Below are 21848 nucleotides of genomic sequence, written 5' to 3' on the forward strand. Positions count from 1 at the left end.
TATAAAAACTCCAGACAATTATTTATTCCTTAATTAGCCGCCCTCTAACTTAGGATTATATAGCTAGGTTATAATTATACCAGTATAGGGTATAAAAAATACGCCGATTACCTCTAGTATATATAACCTAGCTACTACTAGCTATAGTTTACTAAATTAATTATAATATATATTAACGCCTGCCAACGCTGCTATAATATTAAGCTATCTAACTTTACTAAGCAAGGTTTCCTACAGCCCCTGCCCGTCCTACTTTATTACTGGCGTAATATTGCTATAAACTATATTATAGACCTGCCTATCTACAAATATTACGGCTGTAAGTATTATTATATACTTATTATAATTAATTAACTTTTAAAGGAATATTACTTCCTTACTATTACTTTACTAGAAGCGGATAAGCTTACAGAAGTCTATTTCTAATAGATATACCGGCTCCACAGCCTGCCAGCGTTTATTACCAGCAACTTAGGCATATAATTCACCTCTAAGTTCTAGCGGCACCTCTATTATTGGTCACGATTATTACTTAACACGTCTACTGCCTTCTACCTAAAAATAGATAGTTAGACGGAAATTGCTAACGCTAATATAAAAAAGTACCTACGGGCTTATATATAGTATATATAAGATAACTAGTATAACTTACTACCTTCTGCGGAACTAGTTGCTAATACCTATATTTTAGCTATAACAGGCCTGTCCCCTTTCTTCGCCAATTACGGCTATAATCCACGCTTAGAGTTGGAACTGCCTCTAGCTAACAGTAAGAAAATTTCCAAAAATAGGGAGGTTAAACGCGAACTAGCTAACAACCTTACTTAACGCCTTAAAAATATTAAGGTCTACCTATAAAACTATATTATATAGGCTTAGAAGGAATAAGCTTACTAAGCTAACCGCTACTATAATACTGCGGCAGATATACGCGTCGATAATATAGTTTAGCTTAACGCGAAGAATATTAAGCTAGACCGCGCTAAAAAGGCGCTTAATAATAAGTTTATTAGCCCTTTCCGCGTTAATAAGGTTATCGATCGCGGCGCAGCTTTCTAATTAGACCTGCCGTCCGATACTAAGATATATAATATCTTCCACCTATTACTGCTCCGGCTTAACACTTCTAAGCTAATTAAGGGCTAGAACCGGCCTAAACCTACACCACCGCCCGAGCTAATACAGCGCAATAATAATAATAAGCCCGTTAAGAAATAGATAGTTACCTAAATAGTTAACTTATAAATTTAAAATAATAATATATAGTATAAGGTCTACTATATCGGCAATATAAGGCTATATAAATACTAGCAACTATTTAAAAACGTTAAAGGCTGCCTTTATAAAGTCTTTAATTTCTACTACTATAACCTATAGAAACCTAAACCACCTGCTTACTTTATTAAACTAAAGGACTAGATACTACCTATTTAGAACCACTAGAATATTACTATATTATTATAATACGCCTATATTAGCTGTCTACTATATAAGTTTATATAGTAAGTCTCTTTTTACGTCTATATTTTTACAGGAGCTCGGTTTTTAAAAAAGGGGGCACGTGTTATATTATTTCTTAGCATTCTCTTAGTAGTTATTAAGGCCTCGGATTATTACGTGCATGGACGTCACGTGATCCCGGGCCGAGGGTTTTTCCGGCGCCCGGAGTTCTGCCAGCGCCTGCTAGCGCGCGCTTAACTATATAGCAGGCCTGTAGCCGGAGCCTTTCTCCTTTCTATACAACCTTATTAATAGCAATATAACCTTTTTCTAGCCACAAACCTAATACTAGGGCTTACCTTACGCTGGCGATTCTAATATACCAGCGTTATAAAAGCCTACTCTAGCTTCCTCTAGGTACTAGCGCTCTTTTTACTAGTAATTCCGATGCGTTATACTTAATATTCAGCCTTATCCTAAATTTTCACTAAGTTACGTGTTCCGTATAAAGCCTATTATCCGGCAGGGCTTATATATAATACACCTAGTACGAAAGTTATACGTTTAATTAGTTAGTATAATAGTATAAATTAAATAAGGGCTAGTATAGATGCGTACCTTATATCTATACTAGTGCAAAGTGTTAGCCTTTAGGAACAGTACGTTTAATTAAAGATTAGAGTTAGTATAACTTATATACTAGTATAAAATGCGTACTATTATAAAGTAGGGATTAGTATAACTCGTATACTAGTACAAATTCGGCAGAATTAGGGCTAGTATAAAATACGTACTATTATAGAGTTAGCGCTATAGGGATTAGTATAATATCTATACTATTCTAAAGGGCGTACTATTATAAATAATTAAAATAGGGACTAGTACAGGCTATATACTATTCCAATATTTATACTATTATATATAAGGGACTAGTACAAATATTAGACTATTATAAGAAATGTATAATTTATACTATTACTAAAAGTTGTACGAAAAGGAAAGAAGAGCCTAAAGGGGCTTTTTACTATATACTATTACGAAATTGCAGATAATTACGCTAGTATAAGAAGCCTGTTTTTAAAGCTTATATTATACTAGAGTGGATTTAAGGCCTACTCTAGTCTATTCCAGCCTAATCCTTTTACTGCACGCTTATAGGAATATTTAAAAGCAAATAGATATATAATAGCGGAATATACTGCGTTAAACGCTAAGCCTTAAACCCCTAACTTATTATTATAAGTATATATATATATAATTACGATAAACTAAGGCAGTAAAGTAAAATTATTTAAAAAATATTATAATAAATTAGTCCTATACTTACTTTATAAGCCTTTTTATCTAAAAACAGTTTTATCGCTTAGCTATCCCCTTTAAAATACTTATAAACAGAGTAGCCGTGTTTATATTAGCGTTTTTGTCCTAAAGGGATATATATAGCTTAACTAGCTCCTAACTTTCTAATAGCGTTTAACCTACTCTATACGGCACCCTTTTTTTTTTCGATAACTAATTAAACTCCTTTATTAATATTTCCTTAAAGCGCTATACTAGCTTAGTAAAGTAATATACTATTATCTTATTAAAGAGGTTTAACTTTAGACTCTGCAACTTCATCCACTTAACTATTATTTTATCCCCTAACTTCTTATTTTTCTTTTTTATATACTTGGCCTAGTTTATATATCCAGAGGCCTCTATTTCCGTTCTTTTTCGGCGGGACCGCCGCGCGTTCGAACCCGTAACCGTCTCGGGCGGCGTAGGTATTAGTAAAGTTAAACGTAATAGTATAAAGACTTTATCGATTTCTATAGCGCAAGACCCTAATATATATTAGATTAACTTATTTTTCTGCTTTTTTAGAACTTTAATTAGGCTTACCCTTTAAGCTACTAGGGGATTAAATAGTTTTAGCTTTCTCTAAGTTATTAGTCTTCGATTTCCCGAAGTTCTCTGCCCCTTAATTACGCTTCTAAAATTTAAATTCGCGTAAAAGGTTAGCGCGCAAGCTATTAAGGTGGTTAGTGTCTATAACTTCTCTATCTAAGGAGATTTCGCAAGAATCGTACACTATCTCCGTCGCCTTTCTCTTTTTTAGGTTTTTACCGGGCAACGTAGGCTAGTAGAGGAACCCTCCGGAGCTGGGGCGACTATATTCTTAGCGAGCTAATTAATATCTATAGCTTTTTTACCTAAGCATAGGATCTCCTAAATATTATAATACCTCTCCTTCGCCTCTCTTTTCTTTAGGGTTTTTACTAGGCGAAATTAGCCAGTAGAAAAACCTCTAAGAGCTATAGTAATAGTATTCTTTTTCGCCCTTATCTTGCTTATATTAGCTTGCGCTATCTGGTAAAACTAGCTAGGAGAAGGTATTCTAAGAGTTAGGGCGACAGTATTATTACTAAATAATAGAGGGTAAATATATTCTTTATAATTGCTATTATTTATTGTCGGCTTAGCTAGTTACTCGGCTAACAGCTCCGCTAGCTTAGCTAGCTCCTTAAAATGCTGTTTATTTAGAAGTACGTAATAACGTATTTTATAGTCGCTATTATTTAACGGCAGCTTAGGGCAGTAAGCCGACGGCTGGGCTAGTTGCTCTACTAGATCTTTAACTAGATCTTCGGCTGGCTTTTTAGCTAATTTTTTAACTAGCTGCTCGGCTGGTAGTATATTAAGGCTTTCTCCGGGGTTGCTATTACTAGTCCTCTGCTCCGGGAACTAAGCTGGTAGCTTAGTAAGCCTTTCTACTAGCTGCTCTACTAACTCGGCGGATAAAAATAGACTGGTATTTATAGGCATATTTTAAGGCGGTGGTAATAAAAGGGAAGTAGGATTTTAGTAACTGCTTTTATTAAATATTTAGTTTAAAAAAGAAGCGAACTAAGTGCTTATTATAACTATTATAGATATAGTACGGTAGACTAGTATATAAAAAGAAGAGTAAGGCTAGAAAGCTATAGTATGCTTGCAGATGCGGGAGAGGAATAAAAAAGTGCTTAGGAGTTGGACTTCGGGCGGGCTAACTATGCTTTAAGTACTGTAAGAGCTTCTATCTTTATTATATACTGCTATATTAGTTAGCGGAAGCCTTATTCCTGGTAGGTTTACTGCAGTAATAAATATAGAGCCTGCACAGCAAAATATTATTCACGCCGAAGACTATAAGCTATAGTTTAACCTTAATATCTATTCCAGCTTTCTACCTTCTCTAGTATTCTAAGCTAACTATTACAAGGGCTATATTACTGCCACCTCTCTTATATTAAACAACGCCTGTTCCTAACCAGTTAACAGTATATATATAAATAATTCTTAAAGTAGTTAGTGCGGTAAGGGAATGCAAAGCCTTATTTTCTATTATTAGCAGCCTTGCCCCTAAGCTATTTAACAGCGCCTAATATACAACTCTATTACTGCCACCTTTATTAGAAATTACGTATAAAGGTTACTATTAAAAGAAGTTAGTATAGCGGTAAAGCCTGTCTTAGTTATCTTATCCTTTTAAAAGCCTATCCCCTAACTTAGCTATTTACAGGCGCCTAATATCTAGCTTTATTACTGCTACCTCCTGGCATAAGCATACGTATAAGGATTACTTCTTAATAGAGTTAGTATAGCAGCAAAAAAAGGCAGAGCAAAGTGCGAAGTCTTATTACTCCCCTTTTTCAGCCCCCTAGGCCAATTATTAACTTATATAAGAAGGAATCCTGTTACCTTCCTTATAATTAGTAATATAGTTATTAGTAATACAGTTAATAATATACGTATAAACCTTTAGCTATATAATAGTTTTACCGTCGGTATAAAGGCGCAAGTCTTCGCCCTAGTACCTTAGCATAAGTATTGCCTGCACTTTAATATTACTAGGATTAATTATTAGTTAAAATATTTCTATTTACTTAGATTACGTTCCTTATTAGGGGCGGAACGCTGTTCTAAATATACTTAGCCCCTGGCAGCGTTACTACTAGAAGGTTCGTATAAATACCTTATAATCTATAGCGTAGAGGCGTAGCTGCTAATAAGCGTTATTAGGTGCGTTGCCGTTCGATCTATATAAGATTAGGAATAGATTAGAACACCGTATACCTTAGCAGTAGCTAGAGAGGCTTATATAAATATCTAGGAGCGCCTAAGCCTTATATTAGCAAGGGAAGGCTATAGATATATACTATAAATTAGAAGTTAGCCTTATAGATTGTATAAAAAAGTGCCTTTAAGGTGTGCTAGCGCTTAAGAAATCTGTAGGCAGTAAATACCTCTAGCTAGGAAGCTGCGTTAAGGCGCGTAACCGGGCTTAAGTAAAGCTATTCTTAACTAGTTGCCTCTATATCGCCATCTTAGAGTAGCTCGGCAAAAGGGGCTAACGCTAGTCCTTATTATTTAGAAACACTTTTTTAGAAGCATAGTAATAGGATATAGGTAGGAAGGGATTAGGCTCCTATTATAGCTATACTATAGCGTATTTATAACACCTCTAAGTTAGTAAACTAAGGCGCAGTTAAAATAGAGCCTACTTTTAGCTCTTCTACTAAGTAATAAAAAAGAGCAGGATATAAAAGGCCTCTATACCTTTCGACTAAGCGTATATTAGGTATACTACTTTTTCTCCTTTTTATTAGACACTAAACTAGCAGCTATATAAAAAGTATCTTCGATAATAAGTAATTTAAACGCTATAATTAAAGATCCTATATTATACCAGGCCGATATATATTCGAAATATTAAATCCTTTGTAAAATACTGCTAATAAAAGCTAGGGTACACCGCTTGCTGCCAACTTTACAGGTTCCGATAAAGTTGTTAATATAGCCGGGCGGGTAAGTAATACTTACTTCCCTGCTACCTATTTATAGTTTACTAATATAAGTAGGATATACTAAAGCACAGGAACAATTTAGGGGAAATTAAGGCTAATATAGAAGAAAAAGCTAGAAAGCTTTTACCCTGCGCTAATAAGATAAACATGCCGTCTCTATATAGTTAACTAGGTAATTCTTTTAAATAAATCTTCTTAAGCTTTAACTTACTCTATTAGGGATAATTAAAAGACTAGGTGCTTTAGCTAATTAACTTAGCTGCAGACTAAGCCGTTTTAAGGGGAAAGTTAATAGCCTTAAAAAAGCTAATCGCTATACTATAGCTTAGCTAGGGAAGTTTAACAATAGAACTAATAACCTGGAAGAAAATTAGGAAGATATAAAAGATACTATTAGGCTATTATAAACCGAAATTAATAGTGTTAAAAAAGGGATTAATAAAATATTAGACCGCGGAGATAAATAGATAGAAAAGGCTGGAAAAAAGAATATAGCATCCGCAAGGGAAAGAGCATATAGAGCTTAAAGGTGGACAAGTTTACAAAATTAAGAAGGAAACGTATTAGTACTAGTACGCTTTTTAGTTATTATATTGCTTACTAGCAGGAAATTTACATATTAGATATAAACTAGATCTAGCCCAGCCTATTCCTATTCCTATAAGTATTTGCCGTATTTATATGCTTAATTGGCGAGAAGTTAGCAGGTTAAGGCTTAGCGTTTAATATAGGGGGAGCACGTCCTGCTATTATATACTTAGTTCTTCTTAGCCTATATTAGGTAATAACTTTCGCTGGCCTACTAGCGGTTTAGTTAAAATATACCGCTGTCTTCTTTACTAGTAGGGGATAGAATTATTCCTTTAAAATAGAAGTTAATTCTCTATAAAATAATAGAAGAAAGGAGATATATAAAGGCTTCTAAAGTTAGAGGCTGCTTATCTATAGTAGTATAGGTGCGGAATCGGCCGTTACTACGTTATACTATAAACTATATATCTATACTATAATCTTTCTATAACTCTTGAAATTTATTATTAAGGGTCTCTAATTGCTTCCAACTATTTTCTTTTGCGGCTTATTTTAACTTTAACTGTGCAAGTTTTTATATTAACTGCTTTAAAAATATAGCTGCAAATACTAGATTATTAGCGGGCGTAAGTTATATACACGCAACCTCTGCAATATATATAAGGGCTAGAAGTAAATTCTATATCCTGGATATAGGCAGCGGAATACGCAGAGAATAGACTTATATTATAATCTAGTTTTTAGATTACGGTTCCAAATCTAGTCCCCGCTAATATTAAAATTCTAGGTTTTTAGAAGCCGCCTAGTTCTAAAAATAAGCTTACCGGAAATAGTATAGTATATATTTATAGTGCAGGGCATACTAACTTAGGGCTTAGAGATAGAAAGTAGCTCTATATTCCTTTCTAGGCTTTTTCCTTATCCTAGATATAGGCTATATACGCTAAAACCTATTAAGGCGATAAGTGTCCTATTTCGGCCCTGCTAGCTGCCGTCTAGCCGACTAATAAAGTAAGGCTTACCTATACTCTATACCCTATAGTACTTTTAGTCTATTACCTGTAGCCTACTTTTAGCCCTAATTGCGCAAGTCTAGGATTATATATAAATACCAATCGATTTATTCCTACTCGGACTATTAGCGACGCTATTTACAATATAGGCAGTAAGCTCGACCTTAAACCGCGACCTAAGTTAAGCTTAAGCAAAGGCAAGGGTTTAGCCGTTTTTACTACTGCTATAAGCGCGTTTAATCTCTATAAACGCAGATCCGAAGACAATACTACTAAGTAAAGAGTATATTTTAGTATCTTTTAAAAGAGAAACTAGGAATACTAAGGGAAAGGATCTGTTTCTTAAGGCTTCTAAGGAAAGAGTTAATTAAATAGATCTGCTATTAGCGGAAACTTTCCTAAAAACAATCTATTTAGAATCTAAGTCTTAATAGAATACAAAAATAAAGGCAACCTATTTAGGCAAATAATACGGAAAACGCGGAAAGTAATAATAATAACTAAAAACTATAAATAGAGCTATTTATAGAGTTTATATACGTTTAAATTAAAGATTTAATTTAGCATTTAATTAACTATAGCTCCAGCTTCTACATGGAATTAAATCTAACTTACTATAGTAACTAGAAAATCTGCTAAATTCGGCTAGAGCCTTTTAAATTAGCTAGCCTTTTAGATTAGCTGGCCTTTTTAAGGTTAGCTAGCTTTTTAAATTGGCTTTTTAGATTAGCTAGCCCCTAAAGTCGGCTAGCCTTTTAGTTTAGCTAGCCTTTTTAAAGTTAGCTAACTTCTTAGGTTAGCTGGCCTTTTTAAGGTCGGTTGGCCTTTTATATTAGCTAGCCTTTTAGATTAGCTGGCCTTTTTATATTCGGCTGGCCTCTTTAAGGCCGGCTAGCCTTTTAAGTTTAGCTGGCCTTTTAAGCTAGCTGGCCCTTTAAATTAGCTGGCCACCTAAAATTTAGATAGTTTCTTAGAACTTAACCAACCGCTTAGAATCCGGTTAGCCGAATTCTAGCCTGCTTCCAGGCTATGCAGCTAACCTAGATCTAGTTCCGTTCGCGTTATATATAAAATTATATAAATTTATATATTTAGAACTTAAGCTAACTAAAATAGATATATTTCCTAAACCTTAAGTCCAGTAAATACGCACTACTCTCGTAAGGTATAGGTTGCTGTCGTTTTACTAATAGTCTAAAAAATACGCCTATCCTATATTGCTTAAATTGCCTAGGCTGTATCCGCCTTAAATTGCTTAAGGTTAGCTTCTAATATAGGCGTAAGTAACTCTAACTAAATATTCTTATGCGCTGCTAGTTTCTATAAAAGTAACTTCTATACTTTAAGCACTTCTTTAACCTTATATATAGTGCGTTTTAGGCGGGCTTTAGATTTTAATTTGCGAATATTAATAAGCTTATTTTTATACTTCTTTGCTTAAGTAAAATTGCGAATATAAAGTTAAGATTAGCTGCTTTTAATATATATATTAAATAATATAGTTAGTTTCCAATCTACAGGTATAGTAATATAGGTTTAGTACGTAAGTAGGGCAGCTACTTTAATAGCTTAGCAAGATTTTTTAGTAGCGTTGAACTGGCCTAGTATTAGGTTATCTATTCGGCGGCTAATATTACACTGTTTTATATGCCTTTGCTCGAGGCTTAGTTACCTTAGATAATGCTTTCGGCGCATAGAAAGGTATATAAGTTAATTTTAGAATTTGCTAAGGCTACTTATCTAAATACGTTTAAGCTTAGAATATTATTTCCTAGATATAAAAGTCTATAAAACCCTATATAAGGTCTCTGCCTTTATTACAGGCGACCTTTTTTTAACACTTTTCCGCTTTATAAGCTATACGCTCCTTTATTACTTAACTTATATATATTTTTTTATAATAGGGAGACGAGTTCTTATACTATATAGGACGATACTAGCAATAAATCGCTGCTCTACAACGCTTGCACTAGAATAAAAGAAAAAAAGGTAGGGTGCCTATTCTACTATAGATCCGGCTAAACTCCAAGCAGTTTATTTTATTAGGTAAAGCCTTTTTATCGGCACTTATAGTAGCAGAAGCTAAAGATCTAGAAGTAATATCCCCTACTATATAGTAAGAACCACTCTGTTATAAGAAAAACTATAAGTACTAAGACTATTAAGCAGCAAAAGCCCTTTCCACGTGTATATACCTGTAAAATAATACTTAAGTTAAGTGTAATAGGTCTTTCTTAACCTTTTTACAGCTGCTACTAAAAATTTACAAATATTATTATCGCCTTCGCGCCTAATTTACGGAGGGCCTTATTTTATAACGTAGTAGAACACTTCTAATTACTATAGCTCTACTACTTAGCCTGTATTACTTCTAGTTATAATATAGTAGTATCTAACCTTCTAGCCTTACTAATATACCTGTAAGTTATCCTTAGCCCTATAGCAGCGGTATAAGGATAATTTATACAATTTCGCCGCCCCTGTTAGTACCTACTAGTTAAGTAATATAATTCTAGTTTTACTAAAACGCGATTAGCACGCGCTTACGTAATAATTACTTGTAATATAAGCTATATTAGAAGTCGAGCTAAGCTATTACAGACTAAGGTATTAGCTGTAGAGGCCTAAGGTAAAAACTATATTAATAAGCTTACTATTAAAGCTATATAGAACGTCGGGCGGGGTAACCTAACTAATAAGAGACACTATATACACACAATTAATTATACTCTGCTACTTAATATTATTTCTAATCCTGCTTTATCCCGTGCACACCTAAGTATAATATAAGCTTATAGCTAAAAGCTATCCTAATATAAATAGACGTAAGCCAGCGATTATAATTATCCGAAGTTCCCCTATATATACTATTGAAAATTATTATACCCTACTAATACTATTGCTTACTATTAAGTTATAGCTCCGTTTAGAAACAGAACTATTCCTTTAGCTCTAGTACAGCGTTAAAACGCTTATACTATTTCTGTGCAATATTCTTTCTATATAAAGATTTATACTTACAGTTTCGGTAGCAGCTATAGCAGTATCTTCCGCGCCCCTTACTATAACTACTACTTTTCTCTATTAGTTCTATTTTATCGCTTTATATATCCTTTCTTAATATATAAAGGTACTGCAGCGTACAAAATTAATAAACCTGCTAGCTGCTTTATCACCCTCGGAGCAAAAGTGTTAGAGTTGGAAGTAGAACCGCTTAAAAAGGCCCTAGATAAACTTAACCTGGGTAGATCCTTAGATAGTAAAAGTTAGAAGCAGGCTATAGAAATAATTATAATTAGTATAGAGGATAAGATATTTCGGCGTCTATATTAGCTTTTTAGAGAAGAAAATACCTTTACCCTAAAAAGGTTAGATTATATTATAAGCCGGATAATAACGTTTAGAAATTATAAATATATAGAAGATTATCTATATACTAGTCCTAAAGCTAAGCTTTTTTTACTTAGTATTAATAAGGAGGGCAAATCGGCACTAAGTTTAGCAGCTTGCGAGAAATATCCTGCTATTATTAAGCTTCTGCTTAACTATAGAGCAAAACCCGACTATTAAAATAAAAACAGTAGAACCCCCTTAATAGAAGCAGCACTTTAGGGATAAATCGATAATATTAATTATCTTCTAGAATATAGTGCAAATAGGAAGCTTTGCGATATTTATAGCTATTAGGCTGCTAATCTTGCAGAGCCGTCCCTAAGAAATAATAAAGAGCGCTATTAGCGTTCCGGTGGAAATATTTAGGTGTACTAAGAAAACACTTTTATTACTAATTAAGCCCGGAGAGTAATCTCTAAGTTGCTAAAGAACTTAAAAAAATTCCTGTATAGAGCAGTACCTATAGGCAACTAAGTATTTAAGGCGCACTTTTTTAAAAACACGGGTTAAGGAACTATTAAACTTATTGCACCGATCGCAGAGTTTTCTATTTAAAATAAGTAGAAAACAGTTGCTTTTCTATAACGCCCTCCGGATTTCCCTTCTATAGCGGCTATAAGCGGCTGGAGTTATAGAAAGACAAAAGTTACTATATTAGGAAAAGAGTGGATAGCTAAGGTTATAAGGATCTTATTAACTGTAAGTTATTAGCTTTAGAAAAAGGAGCAATAAAACTAAGGAAAAAAAGGCTAATATTTCGCAAGCTATATAGAGAAGCAACTTATTATATACTTTATTAGCAAGCATATTTTTATCGAGACTAAAAATAAAGAGCTTCTATAACAGGCGAAGCCACCTATTCTACTTAAGCAGGCAATAATACTTATAAGCTGTCCTCTGTATAGCAATTGCTTACAGTTTATTAGAACTGTAAATACGGCCCTCGGCCTTATAATTTTAGTCCTCGACCGCTCTAAGAAATAACTGCATATTAAGGAGCGCTAGTATCTAATATTCTATCGGATATATTATATTTACTGTAGTTTTTCCATGTTAATATTAGTAATCTAGTCTGAAACGCTTTTAGTTAATAATTTATCCTAATAGTCTATATTATAATCCGCGCGCTTCGCTGCTCTCTTCTTTTCCTCGGCGTATCTTGCTTTATTACCTGCCCTAATCTTGTTAGGAGGTGTTTCCAACCGTTTCCGCTTCTTAACCTCCTTTGCAAAGACATGCTTGCCCAGTACTTGCTCTTCTTTGCTATCCGCCGCATTAAGATATTTGCAGAGTTTTAATCCAGGAATATAGATAAATATATTTTCCTCGCCTATCTCCTTCTAGGTAAGTCCTTTGTAGGCGAATTCGCTGAGGCGGAGCCGTAGGCCGGGCTGATCGACGGGCTTTCCTTCTTTATTACGGAAAGCCTGTTAGGAACATTAGAAAATTGCGAAAGTTGTTAAAAGTTTTGGACCTACCACATCTGCGACCCCTTCTATAGCTTGTAATTCAAGTCCGTTATTGGTAGTAAGCAATTTGGGTCGCCAGACCAATAACGTTGCTTTGCGCGACTCCTTGTTGCCATACTTAATGTGTACGCATACGACAGCTCGTATGCTAGCATCCGAATCCAAGATGTAATTCTCAGCTAACCGGCCTAGGCACCACTTCTTCTGCGAGTATGCGACTTCAACTATAACGCCTGGATATTGTGCCTCTTTATGCCTGAATAACGCGTCTGGCTCGTACTTCGACTTAGACAAAGTGCTAGCGCCGAGACGTATATAAGTCGATCGGGCTGGATGCACTTTCTGTGCGAATTCTGCCTTCTTGCCTGATCCGTTCTGTATTGTTTTCAGCTGGCTCCGAATGTCATCCTCCACTTTGTCGATGAAGCGTTCGTGTATCTCGGTAGGCATGCGAACAACTAATTTGCGTTTGTCTTCGTCGTAGTCATACCTGGCGCAAACCCTGTCAGCTGTGGCCTCTGCAGTCTCTGAAGTCTACTCACCGTATCTTCTCGTCCACGTATCCCGAAAGCACATCGTCTTGTTGAAGCGTACTCTCTATCTGTTCACAGATCCGTCATCTGCACACAAAGCGAGTACTTCGAAAAGGCATTTCAGGAGGCATTTGTGGAGGGAAGCTCAGGGTTGCTTATATTCAATGATGATAGTGGAGCCGCCCACTGGAGGGTTTTTAAGTACTTGTACACTGGTGACTATTCGGACGATCTATCGCATGATTTCGAAGGTACGGTGGAAGCTAAGCCTATGCGCTCGATTTCCTAATAACTACTAGATGACCCCGCGCTGCTGAAAGAGCCTCGTGTATACACCCTTGCTAGCATGTTCTTCTTAGAGGGCCTAAAAGCGCTTGCCACAGCAAAACTTTAACAAAAGTTACAGGAGCTCTGGACAAGCGACTCTTTTCCAGAATGCATTCGCGAAGTATATACGACTACTCCTGAGAGCGATTGTGCGATGCGATCTGCTGTAGTTAAGGTTGCCAAGAACCACGTAAGAGAACTAGGCAAAAAGGTCGTGTTTAAGGATCTTATCCACGAAGGTGGCGATTTTGCTGTTGACTACTTTGAAAGTGTCGTTTTTCCAGCGCCTCCAGCGGTCTTCTCAACGCGTCCCTAAACGGGCGGTCTTTTTAGTGGTGCGTATAAAACTTCCTCTGCATAGTAGTCCAGCCGCAATACGCTTGCTTGAAAACCTCCTTACTTTGAGATAAGCGGCCTTAAGCCGACGGGGTTGACGTAGTTAGTCTGATGGTTAAGTGGCATTATAGCAGGGACGAGAAATATCCACAATGCAGTAGTTGCACATCGGGTAGAAAAAGATCGCGAAGCAATATTATGAAGTTCTGGCCGTTATTAGCGTCATCTCATCCTTTATGGTATGCATCGCCGATTATACGGCACATCTTTGGCTTTGGCATACATTACTAAGAACGATGCGCGCGGTGGCCGTAACGGCTGAAGTCACCACAGGACATAGAGGCACTAAGGAATCGTGCGCATAGGAGAGCGAAGGCTGATGAAGACTTCAACTACCATTGCTCTTTTGCTAGTATATCTTTGCCTCTGGGGCTCTATATGGCTGTCGGATAATCTCGATCTCCTCAACTGGTGTTTCGCTCGTTCTTGGGACCTTTGCCCTTTGCGCTGGGTTACTAGCTTCCTGCTCTGACGCAGCGCTCTTCCGTTTCCGACTACGTTCTTTCATGCCCGTAGCAGCACCTTCTGCCTCTAGTGCCGCGCTTGCGACATTCCTAGCTTCTTTAGCAGCCTTTTTGACCTTTTTCTCCGCCGCCCTAGCGTCCATCACAGCGCGTTCCGCTCGCTTCTCCTCGAGGTCCTCATAGGTCACCACCCTTGCTGTACCTATTACCTTTTAATCGGCTGCTCGGCGAGCTTTTCCTTCGTTGTTGACCTTAGCTAAGAACTGATTTCGATTGTAAAGCAGTGCAATTTTGGCAAGATATGTCTGAGCGGCATTTGCCACCTTTTGCTGGAGCCTCGCTTTGTGTTGGTTGCTCGCTTCATCATTAGGAATCTGTTTGATCCTATCAAGTAGTGACATCAAGGCCTCTCCTGATACTGGCGTTGCGGGTGTGGGCAATGCTTCGTAGTCTGGACCAGAATCCATCTTCAGCTTATCAGGGGCCGAAATAGTTAGATCGGTGGGGGGTTTGGGTATCTCTGCGAGAACTCTATTGGGATTAAATGGGAACAACCCGCTTCCTCTCCAGGCTCCAAGGATGTTCCTCTTTGTAAACGCCTTATCCCTTGCTGGGCTATATAGATAAGTGAAGTGCTGCTTGCCGACCGTGTTTACCCCACCCAGTTCCATCCTTTTGGTAGCTGGCGTAGGAAGGGAGAATCAGTGAGGGAGACATGAGTTGTATTGAGGTTCTAGCGAGTGGCTATATAGTTGGAAGACGGTAGGAGTGGAACATGGTGAAACAAGGAGAAGTGACAGGAGCGTAGCAGCAGCGTAGCAGTAGCGTTCTAGTACAGTATCAAATACACTAGTTCTTACGCACTAGGGGGTGCATCCAGCTGCCACCTTTCAACCTGTTCGCGATACGCTGTCTTCAAGGGCCCAAAGACGCCGACATCACACGGCTGGAGCTTGTGCGAGCAATGAGAGGGCATACGGCACAGGGTGATATTGTTTTCAAAACAGAATTCCAAGATTTCCAGGGTTTCATGCGTTCCGAAACCATCCCAGATGAGTACCCGTGGTTTCATACTAGCCCGTTCCTTAGTCTGGGGGTCGAAAACAAGCTTTAGCCACTGTAAGCTGATGTAGGAGTTAGTGAATCCAGTATCTGAGACCGCATAGACCCAACCAGGGGTAGGATACGTAGTCCAGTTAGCTCGATGGGTTTTGGCAGGCTAGATTACTGTACAGTATCACTTGTTCAACAATGACCGCACACTCAAAATCCCGCCCACGCACTTGCGAATCTCATACGGGATGCAATACCGCACACTATTCTAAGATTGTTCCACTCGCGGTTTCTCTTTTTTATTCGTGCGGAACAGGATCTTGCTACCTTGTACTAATTTCTTGTTGCTATTGAGCTAGTCCAATATAAGATTAGCGGGGGCATCCCGAGACAAAATCTCTCTGCTGATGCCCCGGATAAGATATATAACAAATTATGTATTTATAGTTGAACGCTGCATAGCCGCCACTAGGGCGGCTGGGACAGCCTATGAACCAATCAATCAATTAATCAATCCATCTATCGAAGAAAAAAAAAAAAAAAAAAAAAAAAAAAACACCACCTACAGCTCAGAACAAATTTTTGGGAACGCGTTATAATTTGCAATCCCTACAGTTTTCCGGTGTCCCTGCAGGCAATTACGCCAATTGACGCGTGAAAACACGTCGAATTGGTGGTGATGGCGCCTCAGTGGCCACAGGTAAACAATGGCCCAGAACACATCAACGAGCACGCCATATACCTCAGAGAAGCATGCAACCAGCTATAGGCCGTAGACAGAGGCAAGCAGAACCAAGTGCCATGGCACATAGTGCAATCGTACATTGCATCCACTATCACGCTCGTGGGCAAGGTGACGGAGTACGTGTTTGTATCCTATATTTAGCCCTCTTAGTAATACGGTATGCTTGGTAAGAAGCTGTACTAGAACCAGCTGGAACCAGCTAGAACCAGCGATACGGCTTACAAAGCCTACCTATACGCAGTATATATACTGCGCATGTAAGATAGATAGTTCCTTACTTAATATATTACCTAACCCGTTCAACGTATTGTTTCACAACTATCCTCAGGTTATAAGCACCTACTAGCTTCCGCTAGCAAGCTCTCTGCCTACAGCTTACGAACACGAAAAGCTTTTAGCAGAGCCCTACGTTCGACGGGTGCACCGCAGCACTAGAACATATTTAAACACCAACACCTCTACCTCTATTATAATGCCTACGTTTCCGATTACACATCTAAAACGAGATAGTATAAACATTAAGCAATAGAGGCTACAGCTAAGCGCCTTTGCAGATAGCAGGGCCCACGGCAAATAGCTTACAGAAAGCAATAGGCCTACGTGCACTATTGTACAGCAAAAAAATGTAGAAGGAAAGCTTATTCCATATACAAAGGAAGAGCAAATTGCACTTAATGCACACGAAATAGCCTATAACGAATAGCTAAAAGCTAATAGAGAATTACAAGGTGCTATACTAGCTATAGTCGATCCGTTCTTCCTAGATTAGTTGGAAGGACATGCTACCGCACGGCGTATAGTAAACCACCTAGTTAGGCTATACGCACAACTCGGAATTTCAACTGTAATTTCCTGTTGGAAACAGTTTATAAACTACCGCTATAATGGTTTATTAAAAATCGTCGATTTTTGCGGTAATTAGTTAACACATCTAAAAAACCTAGAAAGGCATAACCTTACAATAACTTAAACGATTGCTGTACTGCAATTCCTTATTGCTATAGAAGTATATAACCCGGAATTTACACGGCGGCAACAAGAGCTTGTTCGAAAGGGGCAAAAACTAGAAGTTTATACTCTTATTAATAAATTATGCGATAAATCTATCGCGAAGGATTAAGAGAAGGTCCTAGCAGTATATAAAGCACCCTTAAACAGCAGAGGCCGTGCAGGTAAAGCTGGAGGAGGCTAAAACGGCTCTAGCACTACTATAGCTGCCAAAATAAACAATATAGATACTACTACTAATTTAAACATCTCTAAATGTTTAGAGTGCAATAGAAAGTATAAAGGCGGACCTAAGAAGTGTTGGAAAATTTACCTAGAGCTACGGCTAGAATAGTAGAAAGATTTTTCGAAAAAGGCTAATATAGCTATTATATAGAAAGAAGAAAAAAAGTAGGAATCCGAAAATAAGGCCACTTATAAGAAATTCTGTATAGCAGCTAGTAAGCTATACTGTACGGCCAAATTATATGCAGTAAGTATAGCTAAACTATATACAGCGGCTAAAGCTATAATATATGCAGCGGATAAAGCTATTAAGCTTCCGCAAGAGAACAGAATATCTGCTAGACCTCTTAACGCCGGCCTTAGTAAGAAACTAATGTTATTTGCAAGCAATCGAATATTAAAAAAGACCTAGATTTTTAACACAGGCTCTACTGTATATATATGCAACAATAGGACCCGTTTTATAATATATAAGAGCCGAGCCGACCTTATAACTACAGGCGGCGCAGATATTAAAATTCTTAGCTATAGAACTGTTAGCCTTACTGTCCTATAGCAGGATAGCTCTGTAATAGAATTAGAGTTCTTAAATATATAATATATGCCTAGTATATTTATTAATATTATTTCTTACACCCTAATACGCCGAAAGGGTGTATACTACCACGGTTAACACTATACAATTCGCCGGCTTAATAACAATACCGAAATCGCATACGTCCCGGTAATAAACGAACTTAATTAGTTCCTACTAGCTAATAACAAGTAAGCAGGCTATAGAGCAATAGTATTTACTACTACTAGAGCTAAGAACTATACAGGCCCTGTAAAGAAAGCCAGCTTAGCCGAATAGTATTAAATTCTAGTATATTCGGGTGTAGATTCTATTAAGGCCTTGGCAAAAGCCTTATATAGCATGGAAATTATAAATATAAAGAAATTCGACTGTAAGGTATATCGCATATTGAAATTAAAGAAGCGAATTAGCTACTATACAAAGTCGCTTTCTACTCGGCTGTTTAAAAAAGTCTATATTAATATAGTAGGGCCGCTTAAGCCGGCTGCAGTTACTGGCTATAAATACTGGCTACTCTATATAGAAGACTCTATATAGAAATTCTGGATATATATATATAAAACAAAAGATTAAGGCTAATAGAAACTCCGGCAATTCTACTAAATAGTAAAAACCTAGGCCGGTATAACTATAGGATACTATAGGCTTAATAATGCCAAAGATATAGCTAATAATAATAATATAAAAGCATGGCTATAAGATAAAGGCACGCTAATTAAATTTAGTAAGCTATACAATGCTTATATAAATAGGGTTGCCGAAAATTTAAATTACCTTACAGAAACGGCCGCCCGGGCATTACTGCTAGATGCTGTATTGCCTATAAACCTATAGCCATGCGCTGCCGAATACTATATATATATACACAATTAAATAGTGCACTTATAGCTTAATAGAATAACTTTACAGTAAGCCTTTATAGAAGCACTTAGCTATAGTATAGAGGTAGCTATACTAAAACTAGCATACCTGCAGCTATTCGGCCAGGTAGGCTATATATATATAGCTAAAGAAAGGCGTATATAAAGCGAGAAATTTGCACTAAAAGCATATTACGGAAAACTTATAGGTTTTAATAGAGATTCCATCTATTTTATACAGCTTAATAATTCCACTATTATATACAGCGCAAGCGTTGAATTTATTAAGCTAGAAGTAGAGGTGCTGCCGCTACTTAATAGTATAATAGAGCCTACTCCTAATGCAATAGAACCCGTTTCTAATAACAATTCGGGGGGTGCAGAAATGCCAATAGTATAAGCACCGATAGCACGAGCAGTAGATTTAGAGGGTGCAGCGGTATTACCGTATACTCCCCCTATACCTGTTATAGAGCTAGAGGCATCTAATATAGAGCCGGAGGAAGATAAGATTATACTACTATAATTAGGTGGAACTGGGTATAACCTAACGGAAATTAAGGAAGATAATATATAAGCCGAGCTACAAGCTTAAATTTAGCCGGCTATCGAAACTTAACCTACCTAGGAATTACAGCCTATAGAACGGCCTACTGCCACTATTAAATAAAAACGGGATATAGATAACACTGCCCTAAAGCACGGAGCTATTACTGTAGATATTAATTAAGCCTATTAATTGCCGGACGGAACAAAACGAATTCGAATTCCTGTACGAAAATATGCAGCTGCACATGCAGCCGCATTAGTAGCCACCTATCTCAATTATATACACTAATGCTACGGCTTAGCTATAGTAGTAAATATATATATAAAAGCTTCTAGTTTACCTCTACTACTAAAAAACTAGAAAGAAGTAATAAACTATATTTAAAAGAAGAACTGGCTAGAAGCAGCCGAAGAAGAATAGCTATCTATTATAGAAAATAGCATATTTAAGCTAATTAACAAAAAGCTCCTGCCTATAGGTGTAAAGGCTATTCTAACTTAATAGGTATTTACATATAAATACAATATTAACGGTGTTCTAAACCGCTATAAGGCACGCCTTATTATATGCGGAAATTAACAGCGGCCAGGAATTAACTATTAAGATATATTTGCATTAGTTATACGACTAGAAACACTTAAAATTATACTTACGCTCGTGGCCTATTATAATATAGAATGCGAATAGCTTAATATAATTACGGCCTTCCTAAATAGAATTATAGATACAGAGCATCTGTATATCTATCTGCCACCCGGTTACAAATCAAAATATCCGAACAAAATTGCACTGCTTATTAAAGCTCTATATGGGCTAAAGCAGGCTCCAAGATTATGGTATTAAGAACTCCGAATGCATCTTGAAATATTGGAGTATAAGGCATTACAATCAGATCCGTGTGTATTCGTCAACAGCATCAAAAGCAATATAATAATTGTCTACGTGGACGATATTATACTGATTACAAGAGAAAAGAAGGCAATGCAAAGTCTTAAAGCAAATCTTATGCAGAAATACAAATGCAGAGATTTAGGCCCCCTTTCGCATTATCTAAACCTTCGTATTATACGCGATAGATTAGCAAGGACTATACAAATATTATAAGAAGTTGCAATATAACGAATTCTGGAATCGTACAACTATACACACGTGCAGGCTGCCAATACACCGCTGCCACCGAATGCACTTAAATTGCAACCCAGGGCTAGCTCTAAGCCACTAAATGAGAATATTCGACAGAAATATCAATCGCTGCTCGGAAGCCTGCTCTACCCAACGAACTGGACACGCCCAGATAACGCGTTCGCCATAGGCTTCCTATGCAGGTTCGCAGCGAATCCCGGAACCGAACATCTATCGGCTCTGCTGCACAATCTAGCATACTACAAAGGCACGAAATCGTTAGGGCTCCAGCTAGGTGGCCGAAGCCATGAATTACGGCTACACGGCCACAGTAATGCAGCCGAAACACGGCCATACGGCCATGCAGCCAAAATACAGCCATACGGCCACTACGATGCTGATGGCCGGCTACGGCCGTATAGCCACAACAATGCAGGCAGGCGGCTACGGCTACATGGCTACAGCGATGCAGCATTTGCGGACCAGGCCGATAGAAAGTCGACATCTGGCTATGTCTTCTTATTTGGCAATGCGGCTATATCACACAAATCTTCAAAACAGGCTATCTTAACTACTTCAACTACGGAAGCCGAGTTTATAGGAATGACGCATGCAGCAAAAGAAGCTGCATGGATTCGGCACCTACTTACAGAGCTATCGTACGATGGAGATGACCTACATCCAATACAGCTCTATGGCGACAACCTACCGGCTATTAATCTTACCCATAGCGATGCACACCACGGCCGAACAAAGCACATGGATCTCCACTACCTCTATATCAAACAAGAGGTGCAGCAGCAGAAGATAGACCTACAGCATATCGGAACAAACGAAATGCTAGCAGACGGCCTTACAAAGCCATTGCCGGCTAATCGAATCAAGGCATTTCAGCATCAGCTAGGCCTGGTTGATTGCACTGCATAAACATACAAGAACTCCAGGAAGATGGGTTTTATGATGCAATTGCATCAGTTTTTAACAATCTTTGTATGGAGGATGTTGAGCGGCAAAAAGGGGGTTCTATCCACTATTCGGGCTAGGGGGGTGTGACGGAGTACGTGTTTGTATCCTATATTTAGCCCTCTTAGTAATACGGTATGCTTGGTAAGAAGCTGTACCAGAACCAGCTGGAACCAGCTAGAACCAGCGATACGGCTTACAAAGCCTACCCATACGCAGTAACGTAATCCACAAGTTAGTGGCCCGCACAAGCTAGTGGCCCACCCAACCACGCTACCGAGGCCAAATATTCCGAATTACTCCACCACGAACAAATATATTTGATGCAGCTACATACTAGCTAGCTGCCT

At 37.6% G+C, this 21848-nt stretch overlaps 2 protein-coding genes across 2 annotated transcripts; one reads left to right on the top strand and one right to left on the bottom strand.

Annotated features, from left to right (window-relative positions):
* Positions 1 to 12546: 12546 nt before the first annotated feature.
* Positions 12547 to 13125, bottom strand: BDZ99DRAFT_483652 (uncharacterized protein; the record flags this gene model as incomplete). The annotated part of the gene is made up of 2 exons (XM_033722587.1): positions 12547 to 12633; positions 12685 to 13125. The coding sequence occupies 2 exons, from the start codon at positions 13123 to 13125 to the stop codon at positions 12547 to 12549; spliced, it is 528 nt and encodes a 175-aa protein (XP_033568593.1).
* A 46-nt stretch (positions 13126 to 13171) lies between these two features.
* BDZ99DRAFT_220305 (uncharacterized protein) lies at positions 13172 to 14017 on the top strand. The gene is made up of 4 exons (XM_033713431.1): positions 13172 to 13459; positions 13615 to 13746; positions 13806 to 13870; positions 13979 to 14017. Exons 1-3 carry the CDS (start codon positions 13373 to 13375, stop codon positions 13866 to 13868), a joined length of 282 nt encoding a protein of 93 aa, XP_033568594.1. The 5' UTR covers positions 13172 to 13372; the 3' UTR covers positions 13869 to 13870; positions 13979 to 14017.
* The last annotated feature ends 7831 nt before the right edge of the window (positions 14018 to 21848 follow it).

Source organism: Mytilinidion resinicola (genome assembly GCF_010093595.1).
Source record: "Mytilinidion resinicola strain CBS 304.34 unplaced genomic scaffold BDZ99scaffold_38, whole genome shotgun sequence".
Taxonomy (NCBI): domain Eukaryota; kingdom Fungi; phylum Ascomycota; class Dothideomycetes; order Mytilinidiales; family Mytilinidiaceae; genus Mytilinidion; species Mytilinidion resinicola.

Coding starts and splice junctions, on each gene's coding strand:
- BDZ99DRAFT_220305 (XM_033713431.1), top strand. CDS start 13,373: ATGATGATAGTGGAGCCGCCCACTGGAGGGTTTTTAAGTACTTGTACA. Junction 13,460..13,614: donor TCTATCGCATGATTTCGAAG/GTACGGTGGAAG, acceptor CAAAAGTTACAG/GAGCTCTGGACAAGCGACTC. Junction 13,747..13,805: donor TAAGAGAACTAGGCAAAAAG/GTCGTGTTTAAG, acceptor CTACTTTGAAAG/TGTCGTTTTTCCAGCGCCTC.